The 22,402-nt window shown below is 39.7% G+C and overlaps 1 protein-coding gene across 1 annotated transcript in view; it reads right to left on the bottom strand.

The window, feature by feature from the left end:
* Window positions 1-22,402, bottom strand: part of CNTNAP5 (contactin associated protein family member 5) — a 256,571-nt gene that overhangs the window by 105,094 nt on the left and 129,075 nt on the right. The window contains exon 11 of the mRNA XM_059820523.1: window positions 7,750-7,856. Coding sequence (XP_059676506.1) covers window positions 7,750-7,856 — 107 coding nt within the window. The remainder of the gene's footprint in view (window positions 1-7,749; window positions 7,857-22,402) is intronic.

The raw sequence follows: 22,402 nt of genomic DNA, 5'->3' as shown, positions 1-22,402 counted from the left end.
TGTGGTTTGTTGTTGTTGTTTTTTTGTTGTTGTTGTTGTTTTTTTGTTGTTTTGGTTTTTTTTTAAGGTTGGACTTGATGATCTTACAGGTCTTTTCCAACCTTAGTGATTCTGTGATTCTGTGATTCTGTGATAGCATTCCTCAAAAAATAAAATTAATTTAAAGGAAACCTTAAAATTCCTAATATTTCTTTCCTACTGTACTTCCAGTTACTTTGGAGATTGATCACACATATTTCATTGCAAATACTCTGAGCTGGAGATTCAGAATTTGAGCTGTACTAGTTATGATTACCAAAATGAATCCGGTAGTATTGCTGTTTCTAGATAGGATTATTATAATCTAATAAAATTATCTGATAATTTTCAATTTGTCAGAGGAAGATAACATTTTATGGTGATATAATAAATAATATACATTAAATATGCCTAAAGAACTTTAATTCTTGATTTCATTGGGAGGTGCTGACACTGTCCACTCCCCAGCTAAAACGTAGCAGCGAGATGCATGTTGTTTTTACCACCTCTAACAATTGCACAGTCATAAAAAATTGTAGGCAGAATACTTACTGCCAGATTGTTTGGGACTCATTTCATTGTTTTGTAATTCTGTGCACCTTAGATGCAAAGAGTAATAATAACCCCTATAATAATTATTATTGTATTCTGAAGTGAAAACTTATGTACTGGTTAGACTGGAAAGGCCAGTAAGAGCCGGGGATTCTGTAGGGGTCTGCAACCAGCCCTGGACTGACCTTGGACAAATTATTACACACAAGTGCTGACACAGACCAAATTAAGCATTCTCACCGAAACACTCAGAGCTCCTGGAGGCAGATTGGAGGAGAGTGTTTCACCCTCTGCTTGTATACCTCAGGCCTGACAGATTTGTTCTTACAGACTCGGAGCAATGAGTGTTCAATCAAGGATTTTTCTAAATAACAAATAAAGCAATATGCAACAGGATGTTTCTTCTTCTCATTCCAACAGCAGAGGGATTAGTACAGGCAATGAACTCTGGGAATGATCATCATTCTCACCCTTATAATACAATTGTCTTGTTAAATGCCAGAAAATGAAATCTGTACTCTCGAAAACTAGATTTTGACAGCTCTGCTGTTGACAGACTAATGCAGTCTCTGCTGTGATGTGCCTAGATGACAGATGGCTTATTTTTCCTTTTTAAAATATGTATTTACTCATCTGATAAAGAATGCGTTATTTCCATAGATAGCTTTAAAATTACTTTTACCACAATGTCACCTAAATGGATGTTCAGGAGGGATCCTTCCATTACACTTGGGGATTAGACAGTTTCCTACCATCCAAGCTAAGGCTCCCCCTGGCCAAGGTACGAAAGGTCATGTCAGCCCGTCCTCCCCTGTCACTCCCCCGCTGAGGTTTAAAGGTGGCTGTGTCAGTCACGTACCCCAGCGGCCCCTGACTGGTGCTGGTGCAGGGTGACCTGCAAGTCTTGCTGCTGCAAGAAAGCAGCCAGGGAAACCTACACCATTTTAAGAGCAGTGTTGGAAGGAAAGGAGAAATGAAAGACTTGAAGGACACTGTGCAAAGCATGGTATTTCAGCTTTGCTCTTGAAAGTACTGGTGTCCCTGTGGTGATGGTCACACCTGACACAGTCAGGCTTCAAAAGGGATTGAGTTAGTCCCCCACATACTCTGTTCTGCAGTAAAGTCCCAAAGTGGAATATTCTCCGAGTTATTTATAACAAAATGACAGGCAAAGGGAAAATCTTTTTTTAAATGAACATCACTGAGAAATGCAGATGTACAATTTACAGATACACAAACTGAAGGGAAAGCATTAATAAGACAGTAACTTATTACAAAATAAACAATGAAAATTCATATGCCAGAAGCATGGTGTGAACAAAAATATGCAGGAACACCAAGTACAGTTCTGAAGGCTTGATATCAATATTAAACATCTTTTGTTTAGTCGAAGAACACCAATGTGTTTAAATACAAACGGAAAAAACTTATTCCAAGAATCTCAGACAGGAAAACTGGCTACTCAGGACATGCAAATTACGTGACCAGACTCACTGTTAGACATCTGGCAGACTGAAACTCTCTGAACCTCATTTGCCCAACCAGTAAACTGTGTACACATCTCCCTACCTTGGAAATGGGACAATTACCAAATCCATGGCTGGCACTTTAAGATGCAGCTCCAGTACTGCTAATGATCTGGCTGAAGCTATATTAAGCCTTTCAGATCAAAAATGATATATGCAGTAAGCATATTAATATTAAAAAACACATTTTCAAAGCCTGAAGTTATGTTAAGTTTATGTCATATCAACGACTATATGACATTTCCATTAGTGGATGGATCTTTCCTCCAGCAATTACATAGGCCAATAAGACACATGCCTGTATGTGCAAGATAGATCACACACCAAAGCAAATATCCAGAATTAAATTACATTCTGTTAATTATCACCTTGCAAAGCTTTGGGACATGTTGACATCCCCAGAACATGAAGAATAAAACCATTATTTTATATTTCTCATCATCTTTTATATCAATGTTCAGCACTCTTCGGAATAAAAAAATACACCCAAGACTAAAGGCCATCTGAAAACTGTCACATATAAAAATAACAGAAGTACAGAAGGAGAAGATGAGGCTTTCTAAAGGACTAACATAACTCATAGAAAGAGGAGATTAGTAATCATTACCTTGCAATAAAGTTGTAACATTCTGTATCTCAGGGCCATTTTACACTGGTCTACTGCTTTCACTATCACATGATAATTACAAGGAGAATTAATAGTATGGAGAGATGACTATGCAGGTTTTAAACTATGACCTTTCCATTAAAAATATTTTGTGTATATATATATACACACCTGTAATTTCTCTCCCTCTGTTTCTCTCTCTGTATGTATACACCTATAATTCTGATCTGGCCTCAGCTGACTGCTGTATGTCTAAGCTAAGACAGCCTCACTCTATAGACGACAGACGTTGGCATGTTTCAGAGGTGGTCCATGAACTTACCATGGACACCCTATCTCACAGTGAGATTAGTCAAGTTCTGAAAATAGCTCACATTCTGTTATATCTATAGAGAGAGCAGACCACTATCTTAGATTAGATGTCACAGTATCAAACAGTAAGAAATGGATGAGCTGAATCCCACCCAGGCCTTTTTCCCAAACTGTGTACTAACATAAGTGTTTCTATCTAAAAGAAGAGAACAGAAAACAAACATTACATTATTATCTATTTTGCTATGGTTCACACATGCGATTACATAAAGGATCCTCTCCTATCTATCTGGATTATATCAGACTACTCCAATACTTGATGGATCGGTAGGCTACCCACCACAGTGTAGAAATGGTGTAAGTATCCATCGTTAAAAAAAGGCTTCAGCTGAGCTAATCTTCCAATGTATTTAAATGCAAGCTGTGTGAAGCACATTTAAAAGATAAACCAAAAAGCAAAATCATGCATTTTACAGACTTGAAATAAGATTGTATCCTCAAAGCACTGTCTTAGCTACAGATCAGCTCAAGTAGCAGTAAGCAAACTGTGGTTTCAAAGGAAAGAATCCATACCATTTCAGTAGATGATATAGATCACACACCTTCTAATATCCCTGCAAATTGGATCTTATTCCCAACAGAGGTGGAGAAACTAAGGCACAACAAAACTCATAGATAAGCAAATGTAACTCACCTACCGTTGGCTTAATATCCTCTAGAGTTACTCCGTGACTCTCAAACTGAGGACAGTGAAATGGGTACCCGGGGACAGTCAGCACAAGTTCTACATTCCCCATCAAATTGCATGTCCACATGCATTTGTGACAGCAAGGCACTAGCACGTGCTTTGGAGTTTCACAGCTACAGATAGTACAGAGACGAAAACATGATTGCTAATCAGTGCTGTGACTAGCCAGCAAGATGTGAATTGCACTGGAAGCTGGAATGACAAGAGGTAAATCCAAATCCTCTTTCCCCATTGGAAGAAAAAAAAACCCCACCAAACGTAAAAAAAACCAAAAAAGACTTGGAAGTTACTGATAATATTCCACGTGGCAGCTTGTGAAGGAGGATTAACTGTTATTAAACAGAGAAATGGACTTATGCATCAGACAATAAGCTTTGCAAGAAAGAAACAATGTGTTTAGAAAACATTCAGACTCCTCCTGTATGTTACTGAAACCCAGAAAACGCCAAAGGGTTTTAGCACTATTTTACTTGTATTTACAGCTAAGTTCAGAGAAGAGAACAGAAGCAGAACCAGATAAGACTTCAGGGTGAAACTTGTCTGCCACAGAATAGCTATTTAACAGGACATGACCCTACACTCTTTCAGTGGTGGACCCTCATCTAGATCAGGTAGATTGCCACACTTCCTGTGACAGTTTAGGAGCTTTCAGGATCAGAAGGGATTTTGAGTGAGCAGAAGGATACCTGAGGTTTGCAGAAAATTGACTGCCTCTAGGAAGATTATATTAAGACCACGTCTAGACCCGGCTAGTTCTTTATATGTATCTTGAGGTGCGCACTTATGCTTCATCCACAAGCCTTGAATTTCAACTGTACTCGATTTCGGTCATGACAGACACAATCTTGTCCCACGGATTTGATGTGGTCATGCAAACATTGTCCCAGCTGTGTCTTCTATCATCTTACTGTTCTGCCCTGCCACTGTCTACTTCCCCTCTGTTGCATCAAATGCAAACTATTTATCTTTGCTTTCCATGACATATTTCCAACCTATCTACCTGTCATGACTCTGGCATTTTCCCTGTCAAAAATGTCAAAATCCTCTGGCCATAGCCTTATATTTTTCAAACAAGCACATTATTGCTTTGTCCCATGTCACTCCTTCATGCCTGCAAGCATTCAATTTCTTCCTCTTTTTAATCTCTACCTTATGTCTTTTTGCCTACAAGAAAGTCTAGCAATAATTATGTACCTGGTAGACTGAAACTGCCACCTATGTTGCTGATGAAGACTTCCTGGCACTCCATCACCTGCGCCAGTGTGGTTTTTCCCCTCAGAAAACTTAATTGCAAACTCTTTGGAGCAGGGATAGTCTGTATTGTTAGCTGTTCCTCACAGCGGGATCCAGTGTGGTCCATGAATATTTGGAAGAAACCAGTAAGATTACTTATGTATCAACCACAAAATGTATTTCAACACTTTACAGATGATGACAGTAAGTTATGGACAATATATCTTTAGATCTTAGTTCTTAAAATGGTAAAGGTCTCCCAGTCTGAGCTCGTAAAACATAAATCAATTAATTCTGGTTTGCAGATGCATGTCATGCAGTTTTTCCTAAAAGCATGTCAAGGAATGGGTCTTTTTACATTGTTCAACCAGTGGCATCCACCTCTTACAAACACCACACCAAAAAGAGGCAAAAGCCACACTGATGCAACTCAGACAGAAAAGAAATCCAGCTGGCAATGAAACTATTCACACTATGTTTGACTTGCAGTGGATTGCCAGTTAAATCTTTCCACTGTTGCTGCATGGACTTGGGTCTGAAGGACAGTTTAACAAAAGAAATAGCCTCTCTAAAGTGGTACAAGTTCAATTTCAGGCCTGTCAGCCTCAGTGTTCTAGTAAAAATCAAAATCTGTTGAGATAATGTATCAAACCTTAAGAAATTAGATGTTTTACTTTGATAAAACTACACTGAATTACATGATTGGAAGAGTTGCCTGTACATTGAGGATATTCTGGAGTTATGCTGTGATCAGATCTGTGGCTTTCATTCACCTGCTACAAGGTACTCCTGTACATCAACCACTATCAGCTGAAAGTGATAACGTCTCTCATACTGCAGGTTTCTTATCAACAGTCTGCATTTGCCCACCAGCTTTGAAATGGTTTCATCGCACATTTCAAGCACATGAATGCATTTCTCCACGCTAACGTTGCTGTTTATCAGCATTGCTTAGCTTACAGGGCAACTGGCTCTACAATCTAGCTGGAATCAAATTAGCTGGTGATAATATGGTTGTAAATAAGTGGAATAGCTGAATAGCTGTACATCACATGTGTGCGCAGCTTGATTTGCTGGAAAGTCTTAACACTAGATCTTCCTGAGAAACTTTTCAGAGTAGTTTTTACAACAGTGAACCTTAAATAACTGCAGCTATGTTTGTGCCTTTGGGACCGCCAACACGAGTTCACAGAAGTGTGAGGCTTCATTAGCACTATGCAAATGTCTATGGGGAAAACTAGTCATGAACCAGTCCTCTGCAGTAATGAGATGGTCTCCTTTGGACACAAGCCACACTGAGCTGGCACAGACATAGTGAGCCTCAGGCCCTGAGCTAATATTACAGCGCAAATGTAGCCTAGAGGTTAGCGTCCCTAATCACCTTTGACAGTCAATAGCAACAGGCCTCTTCCTTCCCCAAAGAGCCTCTCCCTTCTTACCAACCGATTTGGCCATCTAGTTTTGCACCAACCATCAGCTGGTGCAAATACTCTGTTACAGCCTCAATCACTGCATGTACACTGGGTTGGGTCTGGAGGTTTTCAAGAAGGGTGATGCCTTTTGGAATGACAAAAACATTGGACAAAAAGTAAACACTCTTTTCAAAACTATAAAATCAGCAATTTTCTTCCCATCCTTCTTCTGGCTTGGTATGATTTCTGCACCAAACCCTTAGCTTCCTTCGTGCTTACAATGCAAAGTTCAGGTGATGAATCTATGAGCAGACCTCTCAACAGCCTCTCCCGTCAGCTGCAGACCCCACACCACAAACGATTTCAGCGTTAATTAGCAAACCATTAAAGTCTCCAGAATTACAATACGGTTGCCAATATTCTCAGCTTCAAACCACTAAGTACCTTTTCTTCTCTTCTGCTTTTTAGCTTAACAGGGAAAAAAATGCATCTCTCACCAACCTCATCCTATCTGCGGTCCGAGGGCTCATCAAACACCTGGAGTGGTTATAGTTGTATTCCTGGAATTGTTATTCTTACTCACTCTTTTTTTTTTTCTTTATTTCCAGTGATAGAACAGGAAGTTTACTTTCATTTTCTAACTGTTTTCCCTTTTAGTCAGCTGTATGAACAGGCTTTATTTTGGCTTCCCCTTTTTCCTGCTGTTTTTATTAGAATTCCCACCATACTGTGCCTCTGCTGTTTGATGGGGGTTTTTTTTAAGAAAAAAGTTTTTAAAACACCTTAATATTCCTTTTGCTGTGGATTTCAGTAGCTGAATGCTTCATGTACTGCCACTGTTTCAGATACTGCATCCTTGCTAATAGCAGCAGCCCAAATAATAGTTCAGCAAAATGGGTTCTTGCAATACGAACTTTCAGAAAATCTAGCAATAAGGAAGCCCATGGTGCCAAAATTGACCTACAGCCCCAAACAGAGATTAAAATCACCCAGCTCAGCCCAGATAAATTCAAGTAAACGTCTAATGACCAATGTGTCACGATGTGTATGCAACATAAATGAATTTAAGATTCTCCAAATCAGTGTATAATGTGAGAAAAAATGTGTCAAATTAGTTAAAATAATCCGGTTTTGTTTCCTCTAAAATATTTGTCAAGAAACATGCATATTTGCAAATGGATTCCTGTGCATTCCCAGCCCACTTCTTGACCTGTTTGAACCACGTCAGGACATGCTACTTTCTATAATATGATACGACCTCTCACAAAGCTCCTCTCTAGTTTATGTGCACCTTGACATACCAGCTGTAGTAGAAAACACTGTACATGTGGGTTTACTTACAGTTATGACAGGTAGCTCCCATGTAGCCTGTGTCATTACAATTGCAGTAAAAGGTGGTCCAGGACTGAGAGCATTTTCCTCCATGTTCACAGTAGTTGGGTAAACACCTAATTGGAAACAGTTTTAAAAAAATGCAATTAATTACAAACATTTCTGTAAAAAAAATGTGCTGGAAAAAATAATTATAAAACTGCCTTAACTCCTCATTCAGGCAAGAGTTTCCTAGGGTTGAATCACTGTATAATACCTTAAATAATTACTTATTCCTCTGATCTGCGATTCACTTCAAACACAAGCACTGAAGACAACATTTAATGTATCCAGCAAGTAGGTAAAGATCACTCTCAATAAAAATATTCCACTTGTCCTCCACTTGTTAGCAATTAAAGTGTCACAAACATTCCGAGCACAGAGAAGGACAAGTAACAGGTGAAAATGCTATTGAAATCTTGTTTCAAAGGAGAATCCCCTGTTCTCTGATTAAACAGGCATCATTGTTACCAAAATTAGGCTGAGTTACATTTGTGGGAACACAAACAGCATGAAAATCTTAGAATTGAGAGGAAAAATATGCTTCAATTATGATTTCTGTACTCCCTCTTCTTTCCCTCATTTTAGTTGGTATGCCTCTAAAGTATTATTGTGAAGCAAATTATTAAAAGAAGAAAGAGGCACACCAGCATGCAGCTTGGGAAGTGAACAGAAACAAAAGCTGTGGGAGATAAATTCAATCTCCAGGACAAGAAGTGAATACTGATCTAAACTACACTGGTGCAGATGCAGGCAGTGCAATGGAGTTACACCAGCTTAAACGGAAACAGAGATTGTTCCATTGTTTGCATTTTCTCTCCTTTTTTTTCCCCTTACTGTATATTAGATAACCTCTTTTACACTGTATGTTTGACTTTTGAAAAATGAGTAACTTGTCTATACCACTGATTCAATTGTGATGGGTGGGTGGATAGAAAACAGGCAATCAATTTATCTCTTACACACCAGCACTCCATTAGGGTTTGTGTTGCTGTAAATTGAGCTTCAAAACCCTTTTTATGGCCCAGATCTTTCAGTGGTGTTAGTGGTGAAGTCACTGATGGTACCTAGATTTGTATATGAAGGCATGATGTTATTGCAGTTCTTCTCATCTTTAGGAAATGTTTTTGCATTTAAGTGTGCATGTTGTCTTTAACTGTGGCTTTCAGTCTGTTTCTTCTAGAATCCTTACAATTAAAACACGTTTCATGTGTGCAAGCAGAAAACCTGTATGTCACTAATAGCCATTGTCTTCACCAGCCTCCCAAGCCCCACCAGCCAAGCATTCACCGACTTATTTGAGCCCAAGGCTGTTTAGAGCTGCTGAACATTTACAGCCCAAAGAAACCTGTTTATGCGCAGAGGCGTATCAGACTAAACTCTCATCCTCAATATGCTGTACACAAGTATGTGCATACATATACTCATCTGTATAAGTGTGAGTCTGAGATTTGTTCTAGAACTCAGGTTTATGTGATCACTATTTATACACAAAATTATAAAGATCATATAAAAATATTAATATGAAAGATTAATTAATTTTTATTAATGCTTACTCAATTATTACAGTAATTACTTATTATTCAAATATTAGAGACATAAGGAATTAAAGAAGAAACTGTTATTTAGAACTATCTGTAACAACTTTTAAAACAATTATAAGATATATTGGTCTTATAAAAATCATTGTTATGGCTTCTATTAATCATTGGGCTCAAATACAATATGAGGAAAGAGAAAGGGAAACATGTGCCTGGTTTTCCAGCTCACCAGGGAGCTTTCCTCAGTCCTGTGAAAACCTTGTTTCTAAAACAAGAAAGAAACGAAGAGGACAGCCAAAACTGTTGGTTTTGCCCCATCCTTAGAAGGCAGGAAGTCTGAGAAGGGGTGAGATTTTGGCTTTTAATGGTATGCGGGGAAATCATCTAACCAAGCCTAACACACTGCTGGTACAGTGACATCCCAGTCAGCCCCTCTGCCATTACATCTCATCTTGGCAATGGTGAAGAGAGACTTAGAGGCTTTGGGCTAATGCTGAAGAAAGCAAGAACAGCCTACAGGATGGCACACACAGAACTGTCTGGTGCATGATCTGCACCCAGCTATGCTCTGCAGGACCATGTGAGCTCCCTCGAACCAGCAACTCACCAACAGCTTCATCCCAGAGGCTGCGGGAAAAGCATAGTTGTTCAACAGCCCTATGGTGAGATATATGAATTTTGCCTGTAAGAGCACATTTGCTAATATTTGTGCTTTGGTGGTGCCTGCCCTTGCCCTCAGCATATTGCCTTTACTTCTACCTGCTCTTTGGTGATAAAAATGCATTTATGTCACCTGTACAACAGCAGTAGTTATAGTCACCTCACAGGGGTGCTGGCAACAAGAAACACCTGATGTTAATAAAGCTCTTTGGAGAGGTAAAAAGAACAGTACTGTGTTATTATCATAATTTACATCATCAGTGTAATGGACAAATATGCTTTCTGCCTATTTTAAGCTACCTTTTATTAATTAACCCAACACAGTAGGGCTAATTGCTAGTCATTTGTGGTTTGCCAAAGGCCCGCATCAGAGGCTTAGCCACATTCATTCCCTTAAAATAGTTTCCTTTTAAAGGCTTTACAAAGTTGAAGGTCACTCCTCATTTCTACTTGTCATTTCTACTTGTCTTACAAACGCAGTTTTTCTTCCCCCAACAATGCACAAAATGCAAGTCAAACTAGCCATGTAAGCTTTTAATGATATTCATAAATTCAGAATTAAACCTTAGTCTATTTGCTTTAATTAGCACCAACTGCATTGATCTTGGTTTTGGTCAGATAACTAACCCTTCTAAAAGCTTATGAAACAAATTTCTTTGCAACTCTAATAATTACCATAATCCCATTCTAGCTGAGCAGTTGTGTCTTCATTAGAAGCAAAATTTATTCTAATTGTCAGAGAACTCAAAATTAAGAAATAGCTATGATTAAATTAATCAAGGCATGGATAAATCACAGGTTGTTCCATTTGCTAACTGTCCTGGATCCTCATGTTGAAGGATTTAAATACATATAATTTAAAATATAAATTAATATTTACATTTGAGTAGCATCAAGCAATTTTAGCAAAAAATGCAGTAGTATCACAGAAGGTTTCATAGACAAAAATTTGCAGCAGGCAGCCCCTGACCTATTTGCAATTGAAATGAACAAACAGATCAACTCAATTTTTGTGAGTATCATAAATGGGACACTTTGAAATGTAATGATTTGCCTAAGACAGTTTGTGACAGACCAGGGACTCTGATCTTCCAGATTCCAGATTAATTCATAGAATATATCATGGTGAATGAATATTATAAAAAAATAAATGAAGCAAATAAAATTTTCCTTCCTTCAGCCAAGCTGAAAAACACACACCTTAGTCATCTAAGTGACCAATATGGCGAGCCTGCACAAAAGTATTCACTGTCCTTAGATGAAACATTCACCTCCAAAACTGTATGTGTGCTTCCTTTGAATTCAAAGAACAAATTGCATAGACATGAGAGGGCAAAATTTGGCCCTTTGATAGGAATGAAGAAATAACAATGACAAAATTACTTGAGTGGGAAGGCTGAAGGAGTTCTACACATTTGATGTTACACTTGACTGGAAATAAACCTGGTACTTTCAATAAGCACCTCTCAGATTTTGTTATAGTCAGCACAACACATCCTGCCTGCACCACTCTCTATCATTCCTAAATAAACAGGAAAAAAAGAGAACTATCAGAGAGAGAAAGAAAAAAGGAGCACACACCCTCAATATTAAGACTGTCAATATGCATCATTTTGAGACCACCACTAAGCCCCTAAAACTCAACAATGCCATAACAAGAAAACACATGAAGTTTAGAAGTTTTTCTATCAGAAAGCATTTACCTAAATTGAGATAATTCTCAAATTCTTTTTTTTTCAGCATGTTTTCCTATTTATGGGCTGCAGCTATTTCACGTATGATTAACAAATTATAACATTAACAGGGATGACTTCATATAGTAGGCATGCATATATGATGAAACTCATGGTGTTCCTGTAACAGCCTATACTTTGCTTCAATAAAATGATGTCTCTCCACTAAACTGAATAGATTGAGGCCAATTGCAATAGCATGGATTTTTGCCCTGCACTGCTGAGCCGTAAATCTGTGAAATTCCTTGCCAAAGGTTATTTTGGATACAAGAAATGGGTTCAATAGGAGACCAGACAAGTGTTTTGAAGAGAAATCCACCAATGTTACTGCGTAGACAATGTGTAACAACTTCAGGGATTTACCAAGGAGAAAACAAATGAAGATCAGAGAGCATTAGAAAAGAAAGTAGTACCACAGGAGCACATCCCACTCTCATTTTCCCCTGTATGTCCGTTTGTGGCAAAACAGTGGGCTAGGTCATCTTAAGTAAAGGGAAAAAAGACAACCACCAGAACCAGAGGGAAAAAGGGAGAAAGAGTGAGTAAAAACAGTATTAAGACAGGCTGCAAAAGAGTTGACACTCTCCAGATCTTCGGTTTTTCTCAGCTCACATTCCCTCCTCATCACCACACCTACCAACTTCTCTCTCCTGTTGCAACTTCAGAAAGCTGAACAACAACTTTTAAAACAAATGTTGTGGCATACTTTAGTTTCTTCTTTTTTAAGCTATCTACAATTTCTTCCCTAAATTTGTTATGTTATGAGAAGTCATGGAGCACAAACAGAACAAGAGTAACATGAACAAAACCAATTTTTTTTTACCATGCTGGAAATCATTTACGCTATCACACTGAATTGTTGTTAAAAAAATCTGTCACAAAGGTAGTTTTTCTTCTGATATTTGCAAAAATGATGACGGAACTTTTAAAATCTATTATTATTATTATTTCCATTGTTGGCCATCTTGGTTCTCAGACTCTGCACTTGCATACCACTGTGTGACAAACTTTTAGAAGATCAGAACATTGATGCCAACTGCCCTCAGGCATGTGGCTGGGACAGAACTGTCGGAGGAGGTTGTGCTGGGATCAGCACGAGTGAAAGGAAAAGAGCCTGTTACCTATGCCTTAGATAAAAGGCATTTTTTTAAGGTTTGATTGCTTTGTTGTTAGAACACCTACATTTTTAATAGAGGTAAATGTGCTGACAGTGTGGCTTGGCATCAGCAGAAAGAATTTTATATAAATAAATTTGAAAATGAAAAAAGGGAAACAAATAAACCATCCTGTACAGACAGCTGTTCCATTTAGAATTTCATAATTTTACAAAGCAAAAGCAGAAAAGCCATCTGCACAAATCAAACAAACAAACAAGGACAGGATATTATATCCTACATGCATCCCCGTAGTTGGCCTTTAATTTACCATGGGGTTGCACATCCCATGAATTTTGATTCTAAAGGAATAGCAATAGGGATGAACTCTATTCAGGCCCCCCCAGAAACGCAATTCCACACTCAGGTTGGATACCAAAAGCCATTTAAGTAGCCCCCTACCAACCTTCAAACTGCCTTCTTTCTACACAGGGGTCTCATTCAGTGCAACCCTCCTCTCCAGCACTCGTGGGAAGTCCCTCCACTCTGGATCAAAGACAAAAGCTGACTATCTCCAACTCCAGCATCCTTCCACATGTACAAGTCATTGCAGATACAGGAAGGAGTTCATCCTCCTCAAACCAGTTCTGTAGTTACCCTTTACACCATTTCCTAAACACGTTTTTAAAGGACCAGATCAACACTGCTCTTAGTTACTCTGCAGTGGCATCAGGTAAATGAGATTTGAGTTCAGCACCATTTTCATGCTTCCCGTGAAGCTAAATAAATAAGAAAAGTTATGTGGAAAAAGAACAAGACCAAATTAAAACACAATCTGTCTCCAGTTCAGATGTGGTGATGTGAGGGTGGCAGACGAGTCCGAAGAACCTGTCTTTATTTTGCTCTGAAACGCTGTGTTTCTACAGACCAATGCACCCTTCATGGGTCTGAATCGCTGCTTTCTGCAGCTGTTCTTGCATGTATGAAACAAAAGGCCTTAAAATTAAGGCAGGGCAGGCAAAACTGACTCACGGCATTGTCCGTATAATCTGAACACTCACTTTCATTCACATTGAAGTGAAACAAAGGACAGAAAACTCCCCCCTCTTCAGAGGTAGTATCCTCCAGTGCGATTGCTTATTTTTACAGAGACTTTGCTTTGTATAAACATATAGTTGTTTTATAATTACCACAGAAAGGGCTCATCTGACAGTGTAAAGCTCGTACACCAGTCCAAGAGAAGGGAATTCTTCTACATGGTTTTATTACACTTCACTGTCAGTCAGCCCTTATGCTGTCAGAGAGAGAAATTCTGTTATTACCTGCATTATCCGTCTAAGTTTAAACATTAGAACAGACATGAAAAGATGTGGGGATGGTCTTCATAACTGCAGGGATTTTAATCCTGATACCCAGGTTTTGGGTGTTTGTGGGTTTGGATTTTTTAAATCTTACTCAGTTTTTCTGCATCCTGCCCTTCCGTCCTAAAACTTGTGTGGTATTGAGGGGGTTTCCAAGACTCACGCTACAAAATGAGCTACCTGCAATGCTTTAATTACATTAGTTAGCATGTCTAATTTGTGATGTAGGTACATAATTTTGGGAAGGACCCAAGGGGTTCTTCAACTCTCACAGAACATCATGTATTCCTCTATTTCGTATACTATTTTTTCCACTGTATATTGATCTTTACAAGGAATTAAGTCATTAAGATACCTTTTTCACCTTTTCCTTCCCCACCACGTAACATAGTTTGGATTTAGGATATTTTACCCCTTCCATTTCCACATCATTATTTCCAGTGTTTTGCTTTGTTTTTAGTACAGAGAAAGAGAAAAATGATAAATTCTTTACGAACAATTTGATGAAGAAGAAAGGCATTTCTAACAATATTGTAATTTTTGCTGCATAAACACAAAGCAAATTGTCTGTGTTTTACAAAGTATCAACACAAGCATGAGAAAGGGAAACATTTCTAAAACCTGCCCACAATTTCTTTCATTAAAATAGAAACTGAAAGGACATCTGAAGCTTCAGTGTGCCCTGTGCTATTGTAAACATGTCTACTGGAGCCTACATTTGAAATGGGCAAGAGAGACAAAGGGGTAGGGGGGAAATAATCACCCACAGGACTAAAGTGATTTTTTTAAGGTGATACAAAAGATCAGAGGAACTACAACCTGGAGTATCAGATCCTTACCACTAGCCAGGATAGCCTCTCCTGTATGTAGCATTTAATGCAACAATTCTAGAAAAAGATCTAGGTATTCTAGCTTCTAAATGTGTGCAGTTTAAATGCTTTTTTTTGGCTGATGACAAACATATAGGCAGGCAATATTCAAATCTACTTTGGGATTTACCCCAAATCAGAAATGTTTTAAAAGAGGACAGATAACATCCCTTCTTATGTCTTCAACTGGTCCCAGTTTTGATCACCATCCAAATTCAAGAAGTGTGATCTAAAAACTCCCGATTCATTGCTATAAAACCAAGAACAGAAAATATAAGCGGAATTTTTGGAAAGAGAAAATAATCTATAATATAAATTAATTGTCATTTCTGCAGAAAAGACATTATATACTGAAAATAGCAATACTAGAGAGAATGAAAAGAATGGAAGCCAAATTGTCAGGGGTTTTTTTTATTTAATTCTTTCTGTAATGCACTGCAGGTATTTATGTGGGGGTGAATGCAATATTAAGTGTTTGCCTTTTCAATCCCAGCCTGGGACTGTAATAAATAAATTTAATACTCACTGGGCATAATTAGCCAGGATATTTTCTCGTTTGCATGGCCAACTTCGAGGAGGGGGGGGAAATCATATAAAGTTTGGCTTCTGCTGCAGGGCATACATTAAATCTTAGAGGAGATTTGGGAAATGCAAAAAGAGACTGTGCTTTCATCGGATTTATCCTAACACCCTTCACCTGCAATAGTAATTAATTTCCCAAAGGCCCATTTTGACAGTACAACACATGAAGCAATGTTAAGTTCAGTACTAAAAGAAAAGGAGAAAAAAAGTAAAAAATTATTATTATTTCTTATAAGTAAAAATTGATAGTAAAATCTAATGGCGTCTACAAAGGAAGTAGGTATAAAGCAGGATTCAAAAGGTCAGCTCTATTTAGCAAGAAAAAAGAACACTTTAAGCTAATTTATTTAGAAAATGTTATGAAGAATTTTCACAGAAAAAAAATGGGTAAGGATAAAAGGATAGGGACTAAGAATGCTATCTGTGCTCCATAACTCGAGTAGTATAGAGAAGCAAACTCATGAATCAACTCAGTATGCTTCTCTCTAATGAGGTAAGCTGTTAACGCCAATCCCATCGCAGTGATTATTATGTATGCCACATGCTGCTCTCTCCATTTGGATGGGAGAATTGGAATATGCAGATGAATCTTGGTTTAATAAGGATGGCAATATCAGTGTGTGCTTCTGTCTGCCCACTGATGCTACGGAGATGAAACACTGCCAAGATTCATAAGAAAATATCTGAGGTCAGGTTTGCGTTCCTCCTTGCAGATCTCTGGAATTCCCAGGATGTCCTGCCAGATGCACCATCCGTCCATCTGCCAAGGTGCATTCAACATGAATCTTTTTTTTGTTTCCTTCCCCCCTCCCCAGGCCACTTAAGGGAACTGAAGTTCCCAGTGTTGTCCTTGACAAGTACTGTCAGTATTTGCTATAGTGAGGGCAGGGTGCCAGCCAAGTAAAAATAGGACAACCCAGTCAAAGCTTCATCAGCGCAAAATCAACACGAACTGCAGCAATCAGATTGAAGTACCCTAGCAGTTGTAGACAGGGAGAACAATGCATGCATTTATCTATGCAGTCATGTGAATCTGAGCCTAAAAGAAAGCAGGCTCTGACTACCCTCATAGTTCATTTATGAATAATGACAGGATCAACACATAAATGGCCTTCTTAATCCCAAGACTACCTAGTCTTATATACACAAGCAGAAATGGTGTATAAAACTTACAACAGTATAATAATGGGTGTACAACACCGTGCTTCTGCATCTGCCTTAGCCCTACCTCTGTCCTGATAAACTTTGCTACCAAAAAGTCAACAGTTTCAAGCTATTTCAGCCCTGGCAGGAATAGCAAACATATGAAATTTCAGGCTCCTTAAGAGAGTTTTCTCTATCACTGGTCAACTTAAATACCACATCCTTATGATGGGAGTTGAGGAGTTCAAAAGCATTAATATAACCAATGGCATCGTTAAGGATGTGTCTCAAAAGCCTGGTGGAAGCAACCATTTGCCTAGCACCATCTTGAGGGGCAAAAGAGACTATTTCCATGAGAGGTGTCAAGTCAGAGGAAAACAAAGCCAGTTCTCCCTTTATGACAGCTGTCTGGCATAAGCTATCCCAACTGCAATGCCTCCTAAGCACTTCTCTTTACAGAGTTTGGAGGACCTGCTGGGGAAACCACACCAGATCTTACAAACTCTTTGTGTACACACGGAATGCAAGAACTCCTGGAAATGGAATTTTCTTCTCTGTGACCAATGCTGCAAAGCAGTTTGTTCCTCTACATACAAGAAGTGGATGAGATTAATCAACCCATGCCTTCAGGCTGCAGGCAACACCGCAACCCCTTGTATTCCAAGGGGTCCATCTGCTGTAAGAGCAGACAGCCTTGCTCAGACCAAAGGGAGCATCTGTGCCGGATGATGAAGGGCTGGAAATCCACAGTGTTTCTGAACTGAGGTTTAATGATTTTCTGGCACATTTTCCTAATATCCATGGCAACTCTTGAGCTGCAATATCTCTTGAGCCCACATTCCTGCATCAGTTCTTTGAACAGGATGCCAACAACAGCAAACAACCAACTCAGCTTCAGGACTGAAGCTAGTATTTCTAGTCCCAGAATCTGGCATTCCAGTCAATTACTGAACGGGAAATCCCAGAGCTTCTCAACAGTGTGGCCAAGTTCTCAGCATCTGCATATTTGTTTTCCTACCCATTTCATTTATTTTTAAATGAGAGGCTGCTTGAATTTCCCCCAGGCTATGCCTTCCATTGTTTGCCCACATGCAGACAGACCCACACCCTCACTATTCCACTGCCACATACAAAGAGAAAACACACTGCAGAAAGAATTAGTACTTAGCAAAACTCACAGTCAGATTCCAACGTATTTTGAGATTAGCACAGCTATGACAAAATATATTGTGGTTTTGAACAACGGAGCTACAAAGAGCTGCCCACAATGAAAAGGATGTTTTTAAAACTGTAAGGAACTTGGGCTTCCTAGTCCTAAGATTATCACCTCCCTCCAGACTTTGCTTCAGCTCAACAGTGCCTCTCCTTCAATTTCCTTACTCTGACAGTGTCACAGCAAAGATGCTGATGAAATAAGTTTAAGAGCATCCCACTGAACACTTTGCCAGCTTCAAGAAATCTATGGCTTATGGATTCACGTACGCCTTACTGTCTTCTTCCTTTGTATTTGACCTCTACGGTATCTAACAACATCCAATTTGATGCTGTGTAGGATCTGAATTTGTGAGAAACAGCAAATTCTTGTTTATTATTCACCTCCTTCATGCAGCTCCTCATCGTACGACCTTGCCTAGCTCTGTCTTCTCCAGGCTGAAGAGTCCTAGCCTATTTAATCTCTCCTTGTAGAGAACAGTTTGTGGCACACAAAAGAAAAATGTGTCAATTTTAGAAACAGCTATGAGGTCTGAATGACAGACTCTTATAGTCAGAGCTACACACAGTACCACCTCTGAGTGGCCCAGAGAGGATATACTTCTTGGAAAGGGCTGGTCAGGCCAGGGTTGAGGTCAGTGAATACATCCAACTGGATTTGCGTTTCATCTTTTAGCTGTTGAAATAGAGGTTGTGAAGGGATCAACACACAGTTGTTAGCTTGATTTACTAAGGGGAAGATGTTCCCATAGTCATCTAGTGCCTCAGTCCCCGCCTCCTCCTAAGAGCTTACAAACTCACCCTCATTTTGACCACATCTGAAAGAGGGACAGACACCTCAAATCCAAGAAATCACAGGATCTCATGAAAACAGAGAGCCAAGGAGAAGGGAATCAAGTTACTGTTCATCAAAGAAAAATACACAGCCTGAGCTGAACCATCATTCTAGACATCACGGAATCTGCAAAGAAGAAATCCCAAGAAAAATCAGGGCAATAAATTTTGCAATCACAGAGCTTCATCCTGCAGTTCTAAAAATGAATCATGCATTGTTAAAAACAAAAAGCAAATCAGGGAAGTGACAAATGAGTAGAAAGTGTTGCTCCTTCTCCCCCATTTCCTTACACTCCAAACTTAATGCATACACCTCAGGTTAAAAAAAAACCACCAAACCGTACCTATGGGCTACATGGTCCCTACTCCCTGCCACAGCACTGCCTTAGAGTGTCTGAGAGATACATCTACCACATGAGCTTTCTCACAGGTGTGAGAAATCCTGAGCTGAATTCCTGGAAGATATTTCCCACCTTTTTGGGGGGTTTTTGCCTTTTTTTTTTTTTTTTCCTTAAGCAGCGCTATTGTTGTTGACATTTCAGAACCCCTAAAGCAAGACCAAGACACAGCTGTTCCAGCTGGAGGAGAAGCCTTGAGCAAATGCAACAGAATTGCACAGAGCTGGAGCGAACTCAGAAGATCACTTAGTCCATGCTCACACCCTAAGGCAGGATCACCCATACCTGTGTTTGTTATTTCTCACAGACTCATCTAACCTATTCTGAAAGCCTTTCAGTGACAGAGACTTTACAGGCTCCTCAAGTAGTCTATGCCATAGCTGCTCTCCTATACCTCCCAGTCAGAAAAGATATTCCCTTCTGCACTGCAGCAGCCTTTTAGCACCTGAAGACCATTATTCTGCCTCCCCTCAGCGCTACCTTTTCTGGTTAAAGAACCAGAACTTAATCTTTCTTTGCAAGGGATGTTTTCTAGACCTATTCTGTATCTTTCCATACAGATAGGGCCATTCAAGAAAGAGTTTGGGCTCTGAATATGTTTATAGAGAACAGAAATTTAGAAGCATGAGTCCTAATGAACCTAGGGCAGCTAAACACCAAGTGGCAACTATGTCTAGTGTTTATTTCACAGGGTTTTCTCATCCCCCTGCTGCTCTTCACTCGGACACATTTGCCCACCTATTTTGCTCACCCGCTCTGTTTTGTATTTCAAGATTTGTAGAGTTGCCAGTTACCCCAAATTTCAAAACAAAGGCTGTAAATGTTAAGAGCTTGGTATTTTGTTATCAATGCTATGGCTCAGGGGTCCTGCTTAGATCAGGGGAATGGCAGCAAGCATGTTTTCCTTCTAAGCCAACAAGAGAAAACATTGCACAAAGAAAATAGCAACTGATCTGAGTTTATGGCCCATCACAGCACTGAATAAACCTCAGGTTAGAGAATCAGTATTAGCACTAGAGAAACCAATACTTTTGTTACCACTCTCCTGAAGAAACAGGTTAGGGTTTGTCAGTTTGAGAAGGCAGAAGAAGACTCAACCCTCCGTTCTGCCACATACACAAGCTAGACAGGGAAGGGAAGCGCTGGCAACCCTAGAGACTGGAGCCTTGTGCCTTTCATCAGTGTTAAAAAGACTGAAAGAAGTGCTCTGCGCCAGCCACACTGCCCAGCTGGCCACTGCACTAGATGCCCCTGTGATTTCTTACCCTGCTGGGTGAGAAGTTTCTGTAACTAAAACCCTAACTCATTTCCAGGAGGCTGTTTGACAGGGTCAAGAAGTCTTTGCAAACACTGTAAGGTATCGAGGAGGGAAATGCAAAGTGAAGACAGCATCAAGAAAAAGACATCCTGTTGTGGGTTTTTTTTTCCTCTAAACCAGAAGTACTTAGAAAGTCTTTCCAGCTTGTATCTCTAAAGCCCCTAACACACTACCTGCAGGTGAAGGGAGCCTGGCAATACACTTAAAGCTAGAGACTTAGTGGAGCTCAAGAGAAGGGAGTGAGTCCCTTCTGACTTATAGCATCTATGAGAAGCAAATGAATTTTTTATGCTGCTTGCCACCTCCCGATCCCTTGACACTGACGTCCTCCCTACAGATTAATAGCCAAAGACAGAAAGCATTATTCTGTTCTCATCAGACTTTCTTACTGCTCAGGCTTTCCCCTGGAAACTTTTAGGTTTCATGTGTCACCCACAGGAGATGCCTCCCTTCCCAAAAAACACTTACAGTGCAAAACACCAGGACTGAGGGCTGTACAGTCCCTGTAGCCATGAACTTAATCTATAACACTCTGAACTGAAAATAAATTCAAAGAGAGTCTGCATTTATTTGTTTGGGCCTATGCCAGACGGCTTTTGGTCAGAGATGGTCAAAGTAGTGCATGTACTGCTACAAAAGACTGCATAGATACTCAAAGATATCTCTTTCCCTCCCTAATAAAAAGTCTCTGAATTCAAGGACTTCATGGCACCTTCACTTCCAGACATCTCTGCCTTGTTACTTTCTGCTCTATACCATGCCATAGAGGTGAAATGCCAGCATGCTGTAAGAAACTGTATTTTCTGACTTACTAATTCAATGCAAAGCAAACAACCCCTGATGTGCACTTGCACTCCTAACCAAGCAGAAATCCTGAAAAAGCAACAACAAAGAAGAATAAAAGGAAATCCACTTCCTTTTAAATATGGAGCAGACCTCTATGGCTTAGCAGGATATAGTGTCATTTTTTCTTTACCTCTCATTGGATTGCGGATAAATGCATTGCAGCCAGCTATGACCTCTAACACTTCATAACAGGGGTAGTGTAAGCACCACACTTTGCAATGTCCTCAGAAAAGACTGAACAATCTGTGTATTTGGACAACCACAGCAACTATACATACTGAAAACAAAAGAAAAAAATTAGTTAGCTGGATTAACAGTAGGCAGGCAGTGCCAAGAGTCCTACATTCACATTGCTACAAGAAAAATTGCTTCCTCCTACAGATTCTACTTTCCTGTTTCACAAGGCATTGGGAACAGTTTGCAGGAACATCTTTGTCTTGAAGCAGATGAAGAAGAGAATACGGCACTATTTTGCAGGGCTTGTGGAGCAGACACATCTCTGATATGAATTGATTAGGGATGCCTCTCCTTGCACAGGACGTGTCACCTAAGGACAACATGTAGGTATCGTACAAGGGGACTGCAAATCAGAGACGACTTGATATGCAGCAGTAGGAACATTAGTGATGCTGGCACTGCAGCTAAGGGCTAGAGACAAGCAGTCTTTTAATAGGAGATGGTGCTAACTATCCTTCTTCCGTCATCAGGACAGTCCATATTGCTGTGTTCAACGCCAGACTGTACAACGTCTTAATGTCCTACTGAAAGCACAGAAGACATGAGTTTTCTGTGTGTTATCTGCTAATCCCAGCTCTCACAGGTACATCCTGAACTGCCCACTCAGCCAGGATCAGAGCAGCTACTGGGTGGCCTTGTCCACATGATCGCTGAGGCTGCAAGGAGCCTCTGGAGGTCTCTAGCAAAAGCCCTCTGCTCAAAGCAGGGTCAGCAATAGGGTCAAGTTCACTTGTGCCTCCAAGAGCATCTTCACTTGGCACTGCCTCCCCAGCCAACAAATGGAAAGAAGGCAAA

Source organism: Gavia stellata, chromosome 8 (assembly GCF_030936135.1).
Source record: "Gavia stellata isolate bGavSte3 chromosome 8, bGavSte3.hap2, whole genome shotgun sequence".
NCBI lineage: Eukaryota > Metazoa > Chordata > Aves > Gaviiformes > Gaviidae > Gavia > Gavia stellata.
Note: the sequence above shows the minus strand (reverse complement) of the source record. Positions and strands in the feature narration are given on the sequence as shown.